This window comes from Pocillopora damicornis, chromosome 9 (genome assembly GCF_964200805.1).
Source record: "Pocillopora damicornis chromosome 9, jaPocDami1.2, whole genome shotgun sequence".
Taxonomy (NCBI): Eukaryota; Metazoa; Cnidaria; class Anthozoa; order Scleractinia; family Pocilloporidae; genus Pocillopora; species Pocillopora damicornis.
Genome location: NC_142678.1, coordinates 4,510,382 through 4,533,791, shown reverse-complemented (window position 1 = coordinate 4,533,791; position 23,410 = coordinate 4,510,382). Strand labels below are relative to the sequence as shown.

Here is a 23,410-nt window from a genome sequence, read left to right as displayed (position 1 = left end):
AAATTATTGGAAATTGTTTGGAAATTTGAAGTCATGGTGCTGGAGAAAATGGCACACTCTCCACTCAGTGACTTTACATTAGGCCTTTTATGTTTCTTAACATTAAGAAGGGGGTCATGTGAAGGCTAACTAGCTGCAAAGGGGCCAATGATCCAAAAGAAGGGGAAACAGTTATGCAATCATAAAACACATGCAAGAATGCACCAGGATAAAATAATGATAGGACTAATTTATCACAAAAATGTCATTATATATTAGTGTCTTGCAGATCAGTTACTCATGCCTTACCCATGCTAGTCTGCCTTTCGCTTTGGTAAATTGATCTGCACATTGTTTTGCTCACCTTTGTCCAATAATTTTAAAAAGTATTTTCTTATCGTATGAACAAATGGGCCAATATCAACATCTTAAAGGTAGTTCTAGATGTCATTCTCACACCACTGTACAGACTCCACCACCTCCAGGGTTTGAATCCTTTTGAGTACTAAGATGGGTGTCTTTTGTTTACATTTATAAATCATAGTGCTACATTCATTCTATATAGGTGTAGATTATATGTAGGAGCCTATTACTTTATGAACCAGATAGTGGAGTTGACCTAAAATTTTATATTTCATGCTTCATACAATGGCAAGCTTAGCTCATCCTCTCTCAGTTAATTGGCATTTTCTCAATGCACCTTTCAACATAAAGCCCAAGAAGAAGAGGGGTGTCTGGCTAGCCATGGAAATTTGACCATGAGGGCAGTCCCCAGCCCTTGCGAAATGGCTTTTGGAATTCCTAGGAATTCCTAGGAAAATCCTAGGAATTCCTAGGAATAAAGGTGTGAATTTTCACGGTAAATTCGGACTGGGAATTCCTAGGAATTCCTAGGAATTCCCAACCATAACAACTCTGGTTCTAAAAACCTAGAAATTCCTAGAAATTCCCAGAAATTCCCAGAAATTCCCAGAAATTCCCAGAAATTCCCAGAAATTCCCAGAAATTCCAAGTTTATAGCCAACAGGACTTGGAATTCCTAGGAATTCCTAGGAATTCCTAGGAATTTGTAGGAATTCCTAGGAATTCCTAGGAATTTGTAGGAATTCCTAGGAATTCCAACTCAGAGAACCAACGACTTTCCCTGAAAAGCTGTAAATCTAAAAAATTCCTAGGAATTTCTGGGAATTTTTAGGAATGTTTAAGAATTACTGGGAATTTTAAGCAAAAATTTGAGGCTTATGATATAAAATAAATACTTTAAATTAAAAAAAACCCAGCTAAAATTCAAGTATTCAATGAAATTTATTTAAAAGCTTGATTAAGGCGTACATGTAAAATATTTTTGATTAATTATTAACATCAATGTGTGGTAATATTAGGATGGAATTTGATTTATTTTTCTTTTCTTGAAAACTTCATACAGATTAATCCTCAATTACAGCTATTCATATAAAATAGTTCTAATCAATCATTAAATTTGGTTTGACACAAATTGTGAATAAAATCTGTTGATTCTTTTCCAAAAAATACAATATCCTAAGTTATATTTATATAGTTATATTCTTGGGAGTGAAGGGGCTAATTACAGACAAATAAAATTGATTTTTTGATTAAAATCTTGTTATAACTGTAACAATAAATTAGAATGAAGTTATCCTAAACTGCAAACTTAGCTGCTGTTTGTACTGTTTGTATTTTTTTCCTGGACTCACAATGAGTTGGCCTTGAATGAGGTTGTCAAAAAGAACCTTGACCATTTTGTAACTGGATTCCTTGACATCTGAATTTGAAAACAAAATAATATATTAAAATATGTATGTTTAAAGCTCAGACCAGGCTTTTAAGATGGCTATGAGGAAAAGGGCATTAATTGGATTCTCAAATTGAGAAATCTCTGTTATATTGAGTGACTTTTATATTGGAGTTAGTACATCTCTCTCATGGATTTTACTAAAAAAGGGCTGAATACATTATTTTGTTTTTACTAAGGAGGGCTTCTTTATGTTCTAAGGTTTGTTATGAATCTTGAATGTTCCCAAACGTGACTAGAGGAATCTTGAAACCTTACTGATAGGTTTATTTCATTGTAAAGCATAAGCTTAAGAAACTGCGGCATGCAAGTGACCGATTCGATTCTCAGAATTATTCTAGTTTCAGTTGCGCCGAGCGTTATGTAAGCTTAATTCAACCCGCTACATCTATTCTTTTATAAGATTTTGATCACAACGAATATCGCAATTTTTACTCACCACAAACTTTCAAAATCGTAGCTTTACAGATGGCCACTCGACCCTTGTTTGTACCGGTCCATATGTCAACTGTTGTCCCTACTTTTAACTCCACGGCGCCAACGACTTTCTTCTCTTTTACAACACTCACGCTATTCTCGTTTTCCCATTGAACCAGAATAAAAGCTATCTTTAGAAATGTAAGCAAAACAGTTGAGAAAAGCGATCAACCGATGAAAAGTACATTCAAAGATGAGCGCCAAATGGAGTCTTCTTTGTTTCCGATCACCGGCATGATCACGTGGATCTTTTAGGACTTGTCATTGGCTAGCAAAGTGAATCCGCTGGCTTGCTTGATATAAATAAAAATGTGAGCTCACTCTATGTAGAAATAATCGACAAGAATCGATCGTATTACAAATGCACGATTTGTGGCCGAAAGTTGTCGAGGAAACAAAGACTCGAAACTCACTTGAGTTGTGTTAATGGCAAAGGTGAGAAATAACACAAGCCAATCACAGTTTTGAATGCGACTACAAATCGTCTTTTACCCTCATATTTATAAAAGAAGGATACCACATTCGGAAGTGTAAGAGATACATAGATGATCCCAGTGTACCAGTACCTAAATCTACAAAGCTTGACCGTAGCAAGCGTTCAGCAACACGTTCCAACGCCGCCATCTCGATTCCTCAGTCAGTCGTTTCCACTGAACTTAAAGCAGTATTGACAACAGAGTAGAGTGCGTCTTACAAAGGAGAAACATTTGCACAAGAGACAGGAGTAGCTATATGCGATTACAGAGGTGCGTTGGAACTCTGGTCCACAAATAGTTATGCACTGCCCGAAGTATAAAACAATTTTGTTGATAGCTGACAGACAGAGAAGAACAACAAGTAAACTTAAGAGCTGTTATTACTGAAGTGTGACTAGCACTTTTCATTTTTATTTAAAGAAGGACTTGTAATTTGTACCAAAAATAAAAAGATGTAATATTTTTTTGGGAGATCCAGTGATTGGGACATTTAAGAAATTAAGTTATGAAAGGAAACTTGGTTGGTACTTCTCACTACTAACAAGTCTTGTTGACAAATATTTTCAGATCAGAGTTTCAAATAAAGTAAATTGAAGACGTCATATAAAAGGTGTTTTTCCTCAAAGGGTACATTGACTACCTCTGTCTTGTCTGCATGCCAAATGTTTGCAAAGTGTGTGGATGATCCACAAGTATTGGAACTCTTACAAAAATGTTTTGTAAGAATAAAAACAGCAAAACAAATTACAGCAATTAGTCATGAAAATAGAGCAAAAAACTGAAAAAAAGCAGCAACAACAATCATGAAAAAAGAAAGATTAATTAGGTGTTGAATTTGTTTGTCTAAGGCATGAAATTTCTACTAAAAGTATTGTCAACAAAAAGTCTCTGACAGCGTTTGAGGCAACTGAGCTTGACTGTTCCAAGGTTTTCTAACAAAGGCAACCAGTAATGTAGGTTAGGGAAGTAAGATAACAATGTAATTATTGTTAATTATTGTGGAAGTTGGCAATTTCCATTTAACATAACTGACAGCTGGTTCATGAGAAAATCCATATTAATGTAAAGATTTACTAAAACTTAGTTTGAGTGATAAATTTCATGATCTTTAAGTTATAAACATGTACATGTATGTATATCTCTTGGTAAGTTTTGTATAGCATACCTTTTATTGAGCCAAAGTTTTAAGCCTCTGAAATTACTCCTTTTCTTAAAACCTTCACTTTCAAGGTATTGAGAATTTCTTAGAATTTATGTGGACCTCAGGGTATTAAAATTGCCTCAAATTCAATTCCCAGCAATTACCAAGAGTTCCACACTTCTTAAATTATAAGTAGTTTGTAAAGCTGAGAATTCTTAGGAATTCCTAGGGATTCCAAGTCCTCACAAAACTGGAGTCTTCCTAATTCCCAGAAATTCCCAGTAATTCCAAGCTTTTTAAATCAGAGTTAATTTGCATAGATGGGAATTTTTAAGAATTCCTAGGAATTCCTAGGAATTCCTAGGAATTCCTAAGAATTCCCAGAAATTCCCAGAAAACTGGGAATTCAGTTTGCAAGGGTCATTTGCATAATTGGGAATTTTTGAGAATTCCTAGGAATTCCTAGGAATTCCTAGGAATTCCCAGAAAACTGGGAATTCAGTTCGCAAGGGAAGGTAGGTGTTTTGATTTTTTGTAATGTCCCCGGGGTGCATGGGGAATTTTGGCACTTCGTTATAAATGACCACACTCACTTACCCCAGTGAAGGGATTTTGATATTTTTTACCAATTTCGGTATCCAGACTGGGGTGGCCTATTTGAAAATTATTTGGACAGAAAATATCAAAATCCCCAAACCTTGCTTAACCCCTCCTCCTGACCCCGTCTAGTGCATAACATTGAAAGCTGCATACTCACACTGCAGGGATATTTATAAAGTTTTTTCCTCAGTCGTTTCTTCCGCTGTGGTGGCTTTGGCGGGTTATGATCATTCAAATGACTTAAAATGTTCTCGGCCTCGTTGGACATCTTCATCTTTATCAATTCCATTGACATTCTTGTACGAATTGAGGTTGTCGACTCCACGTTTCGGATCTCATGGAAATGGCAAACAAGGTTTTCCATTAAACCGAGAAAGTGGCTTCTTTGCGTTAATCCAATATCCTTTGCCACTTTCTTTTCTTGGCGAATTTGAACAACAAGATCGCTTGGGTCGTATCCGTTTTCAAAATGGAAATACATTTCAAAGGGCGCAAAGAGCAGCGTAAGTTCGTGACCTCGCTCCCTGTGGCTTGTGTGGGGGTCTGGTTCCCAGTCCATTGATGTTAGAGGTAAACTGCTCTAGCATTCCTCAGCCTTCGATCCGAATCTTTCAGTTCGGAAATGTAGTTTACAGATATGCCACGCACAACACGTTTTGCGTTTTTTTTTCCAGTTGCAATGGATAAAAAAAAAAAATGAATGGCAGTGTCTCAGTGTCTCAGTGCGTCACCATCCCGTCTCTTTTTCCTCGCCTCCCCCTTCTCCCGCCTCCCACGTCTCACGCCTTAACTCCCCCCCCCCCCTGACCCTGCCTAGACAAAATGTTTCTACGTTTGGTACTTTGATCGACGGAAAAACATGGCTTCTCCTCGATGTAATGGAGAAGTTTCATATTATCATGGTGCAAGGACATCAGCACTCATTGTGCTAATTTCGTTAAAAGAATTTAGAAAAAGTTCACATGGTTAGCCAACCCACAGTAAATAGCTGTTATGATATCATTTGGCTGTTATGATATCTTTTGGCAGAAACATGAATTCACCTTCAAATATAATCTTTAAAAATATCCGTCCGTATACACAATTGTAAACACTGATGAGGAATACGGTAGTTTAATGCTATAACGAAATCATGTGCTAAACCTGACTACTGGACTATCTAGAAAAGGACAAAAAAAAGACCTTTAGAACAATTTTAGGAAGAAACTAGTCGATAAAACTATTACTTAACATTAATTTCGTCAGGATAATGATATTTTAAGAAATATTTTATTGTGAAGTTTATATGAAATAATTCATATTTGTACTGCGGTTGTAGATGAAAGTGAAATGTGATCATCGCAGTAAATTTTCCAATTTAAGCAATTGGAATGAAGAAGCCTGAAAAAAATCAGGGCTTCAACGGGATTCGAACCCGTGACCTCCGCGATACCGGTGCGATGCTCTACCAACTGAGCTATGAAGCCACACATTGGGAGCGAGGTCAATTTATTGAGTTCATATCTTCCCGTGCAGTGAAAATGATGTGAAGTTTATATGAAATAATTCATATTTGTACTGCGGTTGTAGATGAAAGTGAAATGTGATCATCGCAGTAAATTTTCCAATTTAAGCAATTGGAATGAAGAAGCCTGAAAAAAATCAGGGCTTCAACGGGAGTGATGCGGCTTCATAGCTCAGTTGGTAGAGCATCGCACCGGTATCGCGGAGGTCACGGGTTCGAATCCCGTTGAAGCCCTGATTTTTTTTTCAGGCTTCTTCATTCCAATTGCTTAAATTGGAAAATTTACTGCGATGATCACATTTCACTTTCATCTACAACCACAGTACAAATATGAATTATTTCATATAAACTTCACATCATTTTCACTGCACGGGAAGATATGAACTCAATAAATTGACCTCGCTCCCAATGTGTGGCTTCATAGCTCAGTTGGTAGAGCATCGCACCGGTATCGCGGAGGTCACGGGTTCGAATCCCGTTGAAGCCCTGATTTTTTTCAGGCTTCTTCATTCCAATTGCTTAAATTGGAAAATTTACTGCGATGATCACATTTCACTTTCATCTACAACCGCAGTACAAATATGAATTATTTCATATAAACTTCACATCATTTTCACTGCACGGGAAGATATGAACTCAATAAATTGACCTCGCTCCCAATGTGTGGCTTCATAGCTCAGTTGGTAGAGCATCGCACCGGTATCGCGGAGGTCACGGGTTCGAATCCCGTTGAAGCCCTGATTTTTTTCAGGCTTCTTCATTCCAATTGCTTAAATTGGAAAATTTACTGCGATGATCACATTTCACTTTCAAATATTTTATTATCATCGAGGTTGGACAAAGATCGACGTCGCGCGTATGACTTGTGGTTCATTTGCTACTTGATGTACAGTGACAGTACAACACAACTTAACGAATAAAGCGAAGATCTAGAGTTAGCAATTGAATGCGTTAAACCACTGCGCAATATGCAGGACACTTTTGCAGAGTAGCACTGACTGCCTGTTTACCATTTCAACAACACAATCCGTTAAATCGCCTGAAATAATTACAACTTATAACTTTTTCTCAGTAATTCCGGCACGTGCTAATTCCGTTACGGGTGTGTCAATTTCGTTATGGCCTCACGAAGGACGTATACTGATATATTTTACTTGATATCATACAAAACAGAAATTTGAAATTATGTGGCTCATATTCACTATTTCATGGATGCCACCAAGATATGTATTGCCTAAACACTTTCAAGACAGATTTGTTAGGAACATGTATATATATATATGCTCAGTTAATGTGACTGCGTTCATAAGAGGCACTGTATAGTAAGGTTACACAATGAGATCCATTGCCATCTAAGAATGAAAGGTGGTGCATGGGTATATCTGCATGGCCATTTTTGTTGGACGGGCGATGGTTAAGCATGCAACGCTCAAAAAGCGTCACCTCAGTTCAGTAAGGATGGTCCGAATTGACAATGTACAGAAGAACAACGACAAAATTCAGTATTTGGCTTATCAACTAGAGTATTCAAACCTAAGTTATAAAGTGCCTTATATATGCGATAATTATAATACGGAGTTTATAAAGATATTCGAGGCACCCACCCCATACTTGCTAATATCTATTTATCTATCATTCCTTTTGGTACAGATGGACAAAGATGACTAATGTTTTTGTTCGACAATGGTGGACCTCTCAAAATTGATAACGGTGACTCATGGTCCGACATCTGTTCCACGCCTACAATTGTACCTTCAGTGAACTCCAATCCATACAAACATGATTTTCAATAATACAGAGTTTGTATGGGAGTCTAATATAACGGAGTTTTGACTAGGTGGGTTAGTACAGCTGTCCACTTACGAGTGTCCGTTGAGGGAGCTTCGGCACCGATTAGCATATAAAATACGCCGTCTACAAATGCTACGTATAATCCTAATAACGTAAAAACTGCTACAAATCACCACCGAGATGAAATTTGCCATCGGTGAGAATTTATTAAACATATTGTGATGATTGGCCAGTCAGTATAATCCAACACAATGTATTGATATTTGTTGGGTTTTCCGAGAAGTTTACCCGCTATTGGCGCGCGCACATAAACAAAACAGAGGCTGTTTCTGTATGGTTTTGGCAAGCGCCAGAGACAAAATGAGTTTTATTCATTATCAGATAATTCGCTGTCTGATGTCAGTTCCAACACAAAGGCCTCATCGTCCACAACTTCCTCCATCATCGATTCGTCTGATTTCTCGTCATCTAGAGGATAGTCGATGCCACTCAAATTAGCATAGGTTTTTGCTACCTCAGCATGACCAGTAGGTTTAGGGGAATCCAAGATACCACCCCATAAAAGCAGCAGCGAGGAAATGTGATTACAATGAATCATCCGTTTCTTTTTAAGACAAGCTATCACTCCTGCATTAAGAGGGTTATCAGTGTAAGGCAGATACGCATCCACTGATTCGTCTATAAGCCTGATTTCGTTTTGGAGAAAAGAGACAAGGCGATTCATTTCCTCCTTCAACAGTTCAAGCTCTTCCTGACACCTGTTGTGTAAGCAGAAAAGGTCAATTATCTGCCTCCTAACAAGAGCAGGAACGGTGTCCCCTTCCTCTTGGACTTCAGAGTAAATGCTGCTTTTAGGATCCTTAGCATCGTCATAAAGAATTTGGGGTACATCATTGGGAAGATACCCATTTATTTCGGACAAAGTTTTGTGAATGGACTTAACGACTTTGTCGATCTGCTTTGAGAGCTTTATGGCAATTGCTTGGCCATCTGAAAATTAAAAAGTTCATAATAACTAAAAACGCAATTCAGTGACAGTTTTACGGATTAGACGGAAAAATGTAAATGTGTAAGACTTGAGAACTGGGAAAATTTAGCCCTCATACCCCTACTCAAATAATCCCAGTACAATGCCTAGAGTCGCAGTTAAAAACAACGGGCATACGCAGCAACATAACGACGGAATTACTGCAGACCATGATCACCAAAATACACATGCTACTAAATATTTTACATAGCAGTTTCTTCAGTTTATTACCAGCATATTTTCGCTTCAATTCCACCAAGAAACATCTTTCGGATGCCATGCAATGTAAACTCAACAAGAGTTCGCTCTTTCTCTTCTCGTAGAGACGTGACTTAACGGTTACAAACACACGAGACAGATCGGACCATCTTTCTCTGATGTGATGCTTCTTTTCCATGGCTACTATGGCCTTCTCGTTCCTATGTACAATAAATGTAAGTAAGTTATTAAGTAAGTTTATTATTTGTTTTTAATTTCGGCACCCTTAATTCCCTGTCTGCAGAACCTGATTATTCCAGTCGTTGCTGCAAGGAAGGAATTTGCATATTTATGACTTACCGTTTGATTTTCTTTTCAACATCTTTTACTTTCCCTTGATCTTCATCTTGTACACAGCTCAATTCATTTCTGAAAAAAAAAATTTAAATGGGTGGAGATATATACGTACACAATATGTTCAGTTTAATACTTAGTAATTATATTTGCTAGGGTGGAAAGAAAGGGGAGTACGAATACTATATTTATATTATTGTGAAAACAGGTTTTTGCCTTCACAAATAAACGGACGGACGGGGGACAACCCGATAAACTTCTTCTGGGAAAAAGGCTTTCCTGGGGGCACTCGCTGGCTGCGGGAAGGCCGGAATCTATTACGGCTGTTGACTATCCTCGAGACAATGACTAACAACGACAAAGTTGGCTCCAAAGTGGATTTATTAAATATCGCTGAGCTGACTGGTTTTTTACCTGACTTGACCAGACTGGGTTTGACCGAAGAAAGCTCTACAGAACAGCTCTATTTAAGCCGAGGTCACAAAGGATCAGGTAATGCCATGAATCAACTAAAGGATCAGTTTCACGTAGTCCACTACAACGATTGGTTAGGTAGGAATTTCGCCTTTTACAAGTTTAATCGCTTTCGAAAAGCTCAGGTACTCGCTAATGTAAGTCATGAATAATTTGGTAGGTGGTACTTCCACACACCATATACCTGAGTTTTTTAGACATGAGGAGCAAGCTGACATATGATTCGTCCCACTGCAGTATTAATCCTGTGACAGATTAATAATATATTAGTGAATACAGAAAAAACTGTTCTCCCTAATGATTGTTAACAAATGCTGAGGAATAAAACTACCGTGTTCTTTTGGTTTCAGTGCTTCAACTTCTTCCTTTTGCCACTCTTGTATCACATCATCATCACAATCTAGTACAGGTAAATACAAGTATAATTTGCAATAATCATATAGCATGCATGTAAGTCATTGTGCTGTTTTTCAATGCAATGAGTAAAAAAAAAAAGTTTTAAAATGTATACCTGGAAGTTTTTCAGTGAGTTCCTTAAGCTTTGCACTGACATCCTGAAGAAGAATTTCTGCCCTTGCAAACTTTGCTTTTAGACTAAAACCTGTGAACATTAAAAGGAATCAGTTTGATGTGTACTAATAAGACTAGTCAACCTCGAGTTACATCTGTACATACATTGCACATGTCCATATTGAAAAAATGAAGAATTGCAACTACGACAGAAAACACAGGGTGGATAAAGCTGTCCAGCTAAAGTACTGGTCAATAGTTGATATCCTTTTTACTTTTCAGCAAAACCCACAGAAATGTGAAAGTTATGTGTTCAATAAAATTAACCATACCAAATTTGTGATACAAATGTTGGGCATAGTGAAGAAGCCCATCAGTCAAAACATCTGTCCTTTTGTGAGCACTCATTTCTTTAGTGACAGAGGAAAACCTTCTCAGAAAGGACCATAACCTTTCCATCCCTCCCCCATCTGTCAATCCAGTTCCCTTGATCCTTCTTGGACTGTACTGGATCTACAGACAATGATATTGAAGATAAAACCATTATTGAAGATAAAAGCATTAATATGGCATGGACCTTGCATCAGATATTTAGCAAATACATGTACTAGCCTGCAGTGCAGGCAGATTTTAGCAGTGTGAATGAATATTTCCAACTTGAGTGTTCAAAGCACCATCTTGAATTAGGAAAACAGTGGAGAGTTGGAGCATGAGACCTCCTCACGCATTGTATTTTTGCCCCAACTTTCCAGTAAAACAAACACTCAAAAGATGACAACCACCAAAACCACCTGCACTGCAGGCTATATACTTAAAATTTTAATTTTCATTCTAGGTAAAATTAACCTTGAGTAAAGGCTCACTGGTTAGTGGTCATTTCCAAAGCTGATAGGCTTATGTAGGGTGGCCACTCTTTTATAAGGAACATGTACATGTGCTTAAATATTTCACCTTGCTTGCTTAGCTGACCCTTGCAGATCATTTGCTTTCAATTTTAGAAACTGCTGTCAGATTTCAGATCCCACACTGCTCACCGGGCATTGGTAGGTAAGTATGGGATGTGTATGATTACAACTGTATTTAACCATGCAATGTTGAGGTATTGCCACACATTTTTTCATATTTCCACAAGGCCATTTACTGTTAAACCGATATATACTAACCTGGCATGATGCCTTGTGCCCATAGCAATGGAATATGGGTATGGCAACATCAACACCTTCCAAGAGGCTTTCCTGAGATGAACACTAATACATATAATCATGTACATGTAAATGAAAATTGTGTCAGTAGTAATAAACTATTCTGAAGTTAAGATGTGATCCTCACAGATATTCATGCAATTTAAATGTAAGCAATAATGGGAATTAAACCAAACACAAAGAAGAAAAGAATGACTGGCCCCACTGGGATTTGAGCCCATGCCATTGTCATTGCAATGCTCTACCCACTGAACTATGAACCCCCATATGTTGGGAGCAAGCCAGTACCCATGAAAGGAAGTGATGAAACAGACAATGGAATTACGTCAGTTGCAAAAATGACATTTTATTTGATTAAGCCAATTGCTCAAAATTCAGTAAATAACTCTGATGATTACATCTTCATTTCCTTTCCACAATTCACATAATTCCAGTCTGTTCCAATAAATTATTTTATTTCATCCCAAATTTAATAGAAAATACTTTGGACAATTCCACATAATTAAATGCCACTTTAGATTACCATTTAGCCTCCTGCACATCCATGTTCAAAAAATTTAGTTACCTTCAAATGGTGTGCTAATAGACAAGCAATGTCATACATGATGATTACTCTGTTTCTGGTGCTCTCATTAAGACTTCTAAGCCTCTTAAGCTCATAAACAGAGTATGATATTCTGTAGAGAGAAAAGATTGTTGAAAAGGTGAATCAATAACCAATTTTTTCTTTTATATCTTTTTACACAAAACTAAGACAAATTGAACATATTTCCTATAATATGACATTCAAATTAATAACAAAGTTATACAATGGTGATGCTAATAGTGTAAAGAATCATAGGATGCACCTGTATTGTATATACAAGTGTGCCAATTGTCAGCTTGACAAATTCATAATAATGGCTCTATCATGTAACTCTCTAACAGACAATACATATAGGATTGGGCACAACATTAGGTAAAATGTATTTACATACTCCATACCTTTCACCATGCTTTATGTTATGGAATCCTTTGGGAAAGTCATGTCTGCATACTCGCCCAAAGACACCTTTCTTGTCAAAGAGTTTGTTTTTGCCTTTTGATCTTAAAGCTGAAAGAACCTCTCCAGCATGGAACTTACTGCAGTTCTGTGAAAAAAAAAGGGACAAAAACAGAAAATCTTGAATTTAAAGGGCCAAAAGGAAAATCATACAGTTATCAAATTAACATTTATGCCATAATGTATGAGCATTGCATTATCTTAAGTACAGACCTGTTCCATGTCTGCTCCAGCTTTGCCATAACTGTTGACAAAATTGTCAACATTATCCTGGTCTGCAAATAGGAGTGTTCCATGTTTGGGTGTTCCTAAATTATGCCCTTTGTCCTTCTTTCTGCACAGTCCAAAGCACCCATCCATGCTTTCAATGAGAACACCATCACCCTGTTCAAAAGAGAGGGGAAAAGAGAAAAATAGATATAAAAAAGAACAGCAACAACAACATAAAATTATTACTGCAGAACTACAGTGCAAGCTACTATTCAGAACAAATTACAATGTATAGTTACCCTTGGACATATAGGACACCAAGCTCCATTGTACAAACTTCCATTGTACTTTGTACAATGCCTGTACTGATACATGAAATACCTTCATGTGAAAACAACAAAATGTCAATCAGGACTTTCTTAAAGAAAGTCAGTAAATGTACATGTACAACAAGAAAGATGTTTTGTAAATTCATGTAAATGGAATCTTGACCTTAAAGCAAACAGTCAATGTATCTTTGAATCATATGAACACAACCCTTGCGAACTGAATTCCCAGTTTTCTGGGAATTCCTAGGAATTCCTAGGAATTCCTAGGAATTCTCAAAAATTCCCAATTATGCTAATGATCCTTGCAAACTGAATTCCCAGTTTTCTGGGAATTTCTGGGAATTCCTAGGAATTCCTAGGAATTCCTAGGAATTCTCAAAAATTCCCAACTATGCAAATTAGCTCTGATTTAAAAAGCTTGGAATTACTGGGAATTTCTGGGAAAGGAAGACTCCAGTTTTGTGAGGACTTGGAATCCCTAGGAATTCCTAGGAATTCTCAGCTTTACAAACTACCTATAATTTAAGAAGTGTGGAACTCTTGGGAATTCCTGGAAATTGAATTTGAGGCAATTTTAATACCCTGAGGTCCACATAAATTCTAAGAAATTCTCAATACCTTGAATGTGAAGGTTTTAAGAAAAAGAGTAATTTCAGAGGCTTAAAACTTTGGCTCAATAAAAGGTATGCTATACAAAACTTACCAAGAGATATACATACATGTACATGTTTATAACTTAAAGATCATGAAATTTATTACTCAAACTAAGTTTTAGTAAATCTTTACATTAATATGGATTTTCTCATGAACCAGCTGTCAGTTATGTTAAATGGAAATTGCCAACTTCCACAATAATCAACAATAATTACATTGCTATCTTACTTCCCTAACCTACATTACTGGTTGCCTTTGTTAGAAAACCTTGGAAAAGTCAAGCTCAGTTGCCTCCAACGCTGTCAGAGACTTTTTGTTGACAATACTTTTAGTAGAAATTTCATGCCTTAGACAAACAAATTCAACACCCAATTAATCTTTCTTTTTTCATGATTGTTGTTGCTGCTTTTTTTTTCAGTTTTTTGCTCTATTTTCATGACTAATTGCTGTAATTTGTTTTGCTGTTTTTATTCTTACAAAACATTTTTGTAAGAGTTCCAATACTTGTGGATCATCCACACACTTTGCAAACATTTGGCATGCAGACAAGACAGAGATAGTCAATGTTCCCTTTGAGGAAAAACACCTTTTATATGACGTCTTCAATTTACTTTATTTGAAACTCTGATCTGAAAATATTTGTCAACAAGACTTGTTAGTAGTGAGAACTACCAACTAAGTTTCCTTTCATAACTTAATTTCTTAAATGTCCCAATCACTGGATCTCCCAAAAAACATTACATCTTTTTATTTTTGGTGCAAATTACAAGTCCTTCTTTATATAAAAATGAAAAGTGCTAGTCACACTTCAATAATAACAGCTCTTAAGTTTACTTGTTGTTCTTCTCTGTCTGTCAGCTATCAACAAAATTGTTTTATACTTCGGGCAGTGCATAACTATTTGTGGACCAGAGTTCCAACGCACCTCTGTAATCGCATATAGCTACTTCTGTCTCTTGTACAAATGTTTCTCCTTTGTAAGACGCACTCTACTCTGTTGTCAATACTGCTTTAAGTTCAGTGGAAACGACTGACTGAGGAATCGAGATGGCGGTGTTGGAACGTGTTGCTGAACGCTTTCTACGGTCAAGCTTTGTAGATTTAGGTACTGGTACACTGGGATCATCTATGTATCTGTTATACATCAGAATGTGGTATCCTTCTTTTATAAATATGAGGGTAAAAGACGATTTGTAGTCGCATTCAAAACTGTGATTGGCTTGTGTTATTTCTCACCTTTGCCATTAACACAACTCAAGTGAGTTTCGAGTCTTTGTTTCTTCGACAACTTTCGGCCACAAAACGAGCATTTGTAATACGATCGATTCTTGTCGATTATTTCTACATAGAGTGAGCTCACATCTTTATTTATATCACCAAGCTATCCATCTTCTAGAAGCAGAGAACCGGTCGGAGAAGTCAGAATAAAGTTGGGCACTTCTCCTAACACTGCAATCGGCAAGCCAGCGGATTCACTTTGCTAGCCAATGACAAGTCCTAAAAGATCCACGTGATCATGCCCGTGATCTGAAACAAAGAAGACTCCATTTGGCGCTCATCTTTGAATGTACTTCTCATCGGTTGATCGCTTTTCTCAACTGTTTTGCTTAATATAACATTTCTAAAGATAGCTTTTATTGTGGTTCAATGGGAAAACGAGAATAGCGTGAGTGTTGTAAAAGAAAAGAAAGTCGTTGGCGCCGTGGAGTTAAAAGAAGGGACAACAGTTGACATATTGACTGGTACAAACAAGGGTCGAATGGCCATCTGTAAAGCTACGATTTTGAAAGTTTGTGGTGAGTAAAAATTGCGATATTCGTTACGTGATCAAAATCTTATAAAAGAATAGATGTAGCGGGTTGAATTAAGCTTACATAACGCTCGGCGCAACTGAAACTAGAATAATTCTGAGAATCGAATCGGTCACTTGCATGTCGCAGTTTCTTAAGCATGCTTTACAATGAAATAAACCTATCAGTAAGGTTTCAAGATTCCTCTAGTCACGTTTGGGAACATTCAAGATTCAAAATAGGAACTGTTATTAAACAAACCTTAGTACATAAAGAAGCCCTCCTTGGTAGAGAGAGATGTACTAACTCCAATATGAAAGTCACTCAATATAACAGAGATTTCTCAATTTGAGAATCCAATGAATGCCCTTTTCCTCATAGCCATCTTAAAAGCCTGGTCTGAGCTTTAAATATACATATTTTAATATATTATTTTTTTTCAAATTCAGATGTCAAGGAATCCAGATACAAAATGGTCAAGGTTCTTGTTGACAACCTCATTCAAGGCCAACTCATTGTGAGCCCTGGAAAAAAAATACAAACAGTACAAACAGCAGCTAAGTTTGCAGTTTAGGATAACTTCATTCTAATTTATTGTTATGGTTACAACAAGATTTTAATCAAAAAATCAATTTTATTTGACTGTAATTAGCCCATTCACTCCCAAGAGTGCTTGGTTTTCAAATATAACTTAAGATATTGTATTTTATGGAAAATAATCAACAGATTTTATTCACAATTTGTGTCAAACCAAATTTAATGATTGATTACAACTATTTTATATGAATAGCTGTAATTGAGGATTAATCCGTATGTAGTTTTCAAGAAAAGAAAAATAAATCAAATTCCATCCTAATATTACCACACATTGATGTTAATAATTAATCAAAAATATTTTACATGTAAGCCTTAAATTAAGCTTCTAAATAAATTTCATTGAATACTTGAATTTTAGCTGGGTTTTTTTAATTTAAAGTATTTATTTTATCTCATTAGCCTCAAATTTTTGCTTAAAATTCCCAGTAATTCTGAAACATTCCTAAAAATTCCCAAAAATTCCCAGAAATTCCCAGAAATTCCTAGGAATTTTTTAGATTTACAGCTTTTCAGGGAAAGTCATTGGTTCTCTGAGTTGGAATTCCTAGGAATTCCTAGGAATTCCTAGGAATTCCAAGTCCTGTTGGCTATAAACTTGGAATTTCTGGGAATTTCTGGGAATTTCTAGGTTTTTAGAACCAGAGTTGTTATGGTTGGGAATTCCTAGGAATTCCTAGGAATTCCCAGTCCGAATTTACCGTGAAAATTCACACCTTTATTCCTAGGAATTCCTAGGAATTCCTAGGAATTCCTAGGAATAAATTCCTAGGAATTCCTAGGAAAATCCTAGGAATTCCTAGGAATTCCAAAAGCCATTTCGCAAGGGAAAAGCGACAAAAGCAAAGCATGAGTTTGAGATCTATATTAGCTGGGGGACTAGATAATAAATAAATGAATAAAATAATAATATAAATAAGCACTTGTAAATCATGTGACTACCTCTACTACTACTAATAATAATAATATTAATAATACTAATATAACAAGAACAACAACAATAATAATAGTAAAAATAATATTAATTCTAATATCAATAATACCTTAGAAGACATTGTACATCCACAAATTAGCAGCTCTGATATTCTCAACCTATATGCAAACATACCTGAATTCTTCAAAGCATTCTGAATTAAGGATACTGTAAATTGAGCTCACCTAAAAAAAAACATACCATTCAACCAGAATCAATCAATTAAAAAAAGTCATGTCATGTCTCAAAAAGACTGTTTGTGAGCAAACCTACATGTGTTGGCTGTAGCTGAGGATTGAGTTCTGTGATCACTTCAGTGATGTTTAGCAGGGACACTTGACAATGAAGAAAGACCTTCTCCACAAACTCCATCAGTTTGAAGCTGAATCCTGTGGTGGGATTTGCTGGTGACCCTGGCCAGAACTGGCATTTCAAGAGTGTGATAGCATGCGGCTCACAATCACACACTTGTACATATTTGAGGTGATGATTTCCTGACATTCATAGAAAAGTAAATGAACAACTTAAGAAGTTAAGTAAACAAAATGAAAAAAAACATTACATACAGCTTTAAATACCTCTTACTTTGTTGAGGGCTGTATAGACACCTTATTAACCAAGTGCAAGGGCCATACTAAGAGAATATTGGCCCACGGTCTTGACAGTACAAACCAAGTGCAGCAAGGTCTGTACAGAAAAGTCCAAGGACCAATATTCTCCCAGCATGACAGAAAAGATTCTTACAGATAGATGCAAGCCAAGTTTATTGTTTCTCTTTGGCAAGCCATTAAAAAACTTAATTGCATGTGGGATCATTCAGGACATTACCCGGTCCAAAACTTAGAAAATATTGGACAGGCAATGGAGCAATCTGATTGTTTGATTTTAGTTACTGGCCCTGACATGTTGAGAGAATTTAAATCGTATCATTATCATTAAGATCATTAGCGTTCTTGATTTTAGGCAAGCGGCAGGAAAATGTGAAAAAGGAACAGATAAAATTGAAAAAGAACGCTTCGTTTTTAAACCATTCTAGTATTCTCCAACCACTATAAATGAAATGAACTGACCTGAGGCATCCAGAAGTCTGAACAGCTTTACTGCTGCGGTTCTGCACGTATGGCCATAGCTAACAGTTGCCTCGTCTGCATACAAAGGAGAAAATACCCCATCCTATTAAAATAAAGAAAGCAAGATATGTTACACTAAAAGTAGCTAGAATACAACTGGCCCCAAAATATTTATACACACCTTCCATTGCTCAAGTACATGAAACTTGTTTCGATTGACATGTAGAGCTCGAGCACATTCAACACAAAAGTACTGGCGAGGGCCACAGTACTCACATCTTGTTGTAGCGATACTCTTTTGACAGTTCACACAGTTCACATTGTCTGGGAGATGCTGTTCTTCAATGTACGAATTCAGCAACTTTTCCCGTACCTTTTCCCAGTTAGCAGAGATACTCAAAACGCGATTTTGCTGTTGAGTTGAGAGGTCCTGCTTATCGAGATCGCCAAGAGGGACATCTTGTTCTACTGGACTGTTGGTGTTCTGACTATTTTCCTCCGTACTCTTATGAGGCTGCTTCCCAAGATCCACTCTCAGCGGAATCGATACGGTGGTTTTCTTTCCATCGCGCCCAATATTCTTCACATCTAAGAAAACGGGCTTTAACCGACGCATTTCGTGGCGATCACCTTGGCTCGTCCACCGAAGAGTGAAGGATCAGATTGGTCGAAATGTTTATGCATATCTAATGAGCTACTGGGAAGACTTAGATGATCATTTAGGACGGCTTTAACCCAATGATCTAAATTTAGATTACATGGGTGTTAGCCATTTAGATTGTGTAAGTAGGGTGATTACATACGTAAATGTGTAATTAGGTGTTTTTCCCGTCACTTTTCGCTTACTATTGCATCATTTTAGTTCTTAGAAATGCATTATTCCGGTTAAGAAGTTCTTGAAGAAATTCAATCCTTTTCGTATGAAAGTTTTGTCTATCTTTTTCTTTTATTTTATGAAAGCTAACACTATTTTTTTCGTCAAGTTATGTTATTCTTAGTGCTTAATGAGCGGAACTGAACCTCGTTGTTACGATGCATTACAAATGTAAGAATTTATAGTTTTACCCTTATGTTTACATCAACGGCAAACAGTAAAACACCAACGATTTCACTCACTTTTCCAAAAACCCTACAACAAATGTCTTAAGAAAAATAGCAACAATGATCTTGCACACAACTAGTGAAAATTTAGTCACTTTTAATGATAAACGGCTGAAAAAAAAAGGGCAAGAAATCTAACACTGATTATTTTAGTTTGCCATATGGTCATTCATAACCTCTCCAAAACCTCAACCATCGTCAAAATGTCAAAATGATAAGGGAATCATGGGTTTATTTTGTCGGTCTAAACTCTTGAAGCACCAAGTGAGCTTTATTTCTTTATTTCTCGATTGAAGAATGAACGCGTCAGTGACATCGCTGCGGGAAAAATTTAAATTTGATTTTATTTGAACTTGAACTGTGCATTTGACACGTGACATTCTATTGGCCTCGCTTTTCTTTAGAACTTGAATATCAAGAATTAGCAAGGCTAGAAGATAATCGTGTTTCCTGTCATGTGATCGTATTTTACACTGAATGTATACATAGACATATGATTGGGTTTGATTTAAAAGTCTGGTTGTATTTTCTGATTCTCGTCATTATCAAGTGGATAAGTACAATTGAAATTTAGAAAACATATTTCGGTAGCAAAGCACAACATGACAATTCCAATGTCCTTGCAATTACAGTACCATACACAACCAAAAAAAGTTAACAAATCAACTAAAATAATAGCATGAAGCAGGCATTATGACAAAATATCAGCACCTGTTAACCTCGGTGAGCATACATTAAACGTATATTTTGGTTTGTTTTGTTTTTTCAAAATCATCTATACCTTGACCTTGATTGTTCTGGATATCCAATAATTGTTCAGTATATGCCTGCTACTGAGGTATATTCTAAATAATTATACATATCTAATATCCTGAATTTTTGTTTGTATTACTATGCTATTTATTAGTATGACTGGTATGTTAGGGTTAACCATTCCAGGCTGAAATCTAGAAAAACAAACGAGCTTAAAATTGAAACTGACACAGTATGGACAATAAAGACATATGGGCAGTTAAGACATTCGTACGGAAACTGGGATCTAGTTGGAAGAGTTTTACAGTTTTGTGAATTGAGGTAATCTTTTGATTTGACCAATGTGGTTACCATAATTCGGTGCCATTTCAGAAAAGAATAAATCATGCCTTCTCTATTTATAGCTAACAGAATAATAATGTTACAATTCAAATTTAGCCTGTTTTTAGGTTGAAATTTAAAGCGGAGAGAAGATGGAGTCGAGCACGTCTGATGATTCTGATGAAGGTGAGTAACACAGGTTTTAGAGCTAGTAACATCTTTTGGTCTTATTTCAACTACTAGTTGAGTAGTGTTTGTAGCTGCGAGGATCTCCTACATTGATTTCTTCACGGCAGTACACATATATGATTTTCATATATTTACAATCATTATTCATCACTTGGACGGTTTATTTGGACCCAACTTAATGACCAGCTCCCAGTTGGCTTGTTAGCTCAGTTGGTAGAGCGCTGCACCGGTATCGCAAAGGTCATGGGTTCAAATCCCTTTCGAGCCTGAATTTTTGGCAGGTCTTATTTCAACTACTAGTTCAGTGGTGTTTATAGCTGCGAGGATCTCTTACATTCGTTTCTTCACTGCTGTGCACTTTTTGGATTTTCATATATCTACAGTCATTAGTCTGGTTACAAATTTTAATTTTTTTGGCCATTTAATTTTTTTTAAACTTATGGTTCAGAGACTGATTTGAGTGGTTTAGCGGTAAAAAAAACTGATGCATCAGCCGTAAAGTAAACTGGAAATTCGAATATCATCAAAGAGCGCGAAGCTGAGTGCGGCTTAAAAAAAATTCCCTCAAAAGGTTTTTTTTACAGTTACGACACGAAGTAGAGGTCTTCAGACCTCTAGTTCGTGTCTTCTAAGGGTTTCCTCTTTTTTTCCTTTTATCTGTGTTAATTAATCGTGGAAATTTTCAATATCAAAATGTCTTATGAGTTGCACTTTAAATAGTGTACTTGGATGTATCATTAGATTAGATTAAATTGATAAAAAAAAAATACAAATTATTTTGTTTGAGACTATAGGATGAGTTTCTAAAGAACGAGAACTATAAGTCGAACAACTTTACTATATTCTCTACTTTATATTTGATGTGCGATACATAAAAAAACAACAACAACAGCAACGACAACAAAAAGAAACAAGAAAGCAAACAAACAAAACACGGTTTTATTTTCTTGTCTTGGAATTTGGAAATCATTTCTCAGGCTCGTGAGAGGTTTACACCATGCGTGTGTACGCCATTATTCTCACGATTAGAAGTATTTTGCGCAGAATTTTTACCTCTTAACAGCTAATAAACGAATACAGGATCAGTAAATTAAAAGATAAATTCGAAACTTTCTCGATAAGCCTTAAGCCGAATACAGTACGATAAAATTCCTATTCAGTTGAAATGCCGTATTTTATCAGCTTACTAAGGAGCTAAAGGTCTTTAACAACAATTCGATTTGCAATGTTTCCTTTGTAGACAATTCTAACTTTGATTAACGTGCAATAATGTAACGGAAATAAACTGCGCTCAGTGACTTAAGTCCCTCAGGCTTATGAAAACGGGAGATTCATATGGTACAAGTTATTCAACCCACTTAGCGCTCTTGTATAGAAGTTTTCTCACTAAAGCAGCGGGTGTTCGGATGCATTTGCATACCCGATGGTAATTTCTCGTTTTTTTTTCTTTTGAGCGTTAAAGAAGTTGATGGAAGGTAATTACCTGTGCTAATAACTTGTAGGAATCTTTATTATCAGCACAAAGTCTTCCAGGTAGCACACGAAAGCCGAGATTTTACACAGTCCATAAGGATTATTTTTTCAGTTTTGTTTTATTTTCACTAATGGAGTAAAAGAGGAAAGGTAACCACCCTGGCAATGGATCATAGAAATAGGTGAAAGTAGCCCTAAAAAACTCCTTAAGATAGCGAGGTGTTATAGGTCTCACCTAAATTGTAAATTCGAAGCTTTAACGATAAGCTTTAAGCCGAATGCAGTACGATAAAATTCCTATTCAGTTGAAATGCCGTATTCTATCAGCTTACTTAGGAGCTAAAGGTCTTTCACAACTATTCGATTTGTAATATTTCCTTTTTAGACAATTCTAACTTTTTTTAACGTGCATTACATGTAACGGAAATAAATTGCTACGCTTAGTGACTTAGGTCCCTCAGGCGGCGGGAGATTGATACGGTACAAGTTACTCAACCCACTCCCCCCCCCCCCCCCCACTTCTTTTAAATGCTTATCCTTTCTGGATAGCCTCCATCCTTTTATGAGTACCTTTCCTGTTTGTGATATGCGCTCACGAATTTGGAATCGACGAGGTGACTACGTTGGCTTTGTAAACTTGTGTTTATTTTCGGTTTACTTAGGAACTAGGTCTCTAAAAACTTTTTGATCGTTAGTTATTTGATATTGAAGTATTTAAACTTTAGTTTTAAAGTGTAGTTTACCTGAAGTTATAAGTGATCAGTAGTTTGACCTTTAAATGTTACTGACTTGAAATAAGCTCAGTGACTTAATTCTACCAGGCCTTCTAAAAGATGCAGGTAATTTAGTGTTAACAACTGGGTTGAAAACGTAAATTAGCCACCGTAAAGGGTAAAAAAGCTGACGTTTCGAGCGTTAGCCCTTCGTCAGAGCGATTAGAGGAATTGTGGGTTGTGTGTGGATTTCTTTGTAGAAAGTGGAGCTACGCCATTGGTGGGAATATGGTGACGAGAAAACAGGAATAAATTAGTTGAATGAAAAGCGCTCGTTGATTCCGTGGGGATTAAGGGTGCCGATTTGGAATATAAATTTTTGTTCTAGTGTTTTACGGCTTTCCGAACTGCCTAGATGTAAGGAAAGGCCGCAAACTGCCATATGCTGTTTAGAATGATAAGGAAGATTAAAGTGTCTAGCGACTGGCTTGGATGCGTCCTTGTCATTTCTTTCCACATCGCGAAGGTGTTCTCGGAATCGGTCACCCAGTCGTCTTCCTGTCTCGCCGATGTATAACTTATTGCAATAAGTGCAAGTTATGCAGTAAATAACATTGGCGGAGGTACACGTAAAGTGATCAATGATCTTAAT

At 36.5% G+C, this 23,410-nt stretch overlaps 1 protein-coding gene and 2 long non-coding RNA genes across 3 annotated transcripts in view; 1 reads left to right on the top strand and 2 right to left on the bottom strand.

Annotated features, from left to right (window-relative positions):
- LOC149039724 (uncharacterized) overlaps positions 1-22,256 on the top strand; it is a 193,126-nt gene extending 170,870 nt beyond the window's left edge. Inside the window, exons 2-3 of the long non-coding RNA XR_016180005.1 lie at positions 20,501-20,569; positions 22,027-22,256. This is a non-coding gene — a long non-coding RNA (uncharacterized LOC149039724). The remainder of the gene's footprint in view (positions 1-20,500; positions 20,570-22,026) is intronic.
- Positions 1,266-2,488, bottom strand: LOC149039726 (uncharacterized). The gene is made up of 2 exons (XR_016179997.1): positions 2,232-2,488; positions 1,266-1,762 (listed from the first exon to the last, which is right to left on the bottom strand). It is a non-coding gene; the product is annotated as an uncharacterized LOC149039726 (long non-coding RNA).
- LOC149039725 (uncharacterized) lies at positions 7,963-19,002 on the bottom strand. The gene is made up of 16 exons (XM_089183406.1): positions 18,390-19,002; positions 18,209-18,311; positions 17,412-17,632; positions 17,274-17,323; positions 13,098-13,179; positions 12,802-12,972; positions 12,531-12,676; positions 12,112-12,223; positions 11,508-11,591; positions 10,677-10,857; positions 10,346-10,435; positions 10,166-10,234; positions 10,019-10,079; positions 9,367-9,435; positions 9,040-9,227; positions 7,963-8,771 (listed from the first exon to the last, which is right to left on the bottom strand). Exons 1-16 carry the CDS (start codon positions 18,822-18,824, stop codon positions 8,149-8,151), a joined length of 2,685 nt encoding a protein of 894 aa, XP_089039532.1. The 5' UTR covers positions 18,825-19,002; the 3' UTR covers positions 7,963-8,148.
- Positions 22,257-23,410: the final 1,154 nt, after the last annotated feature.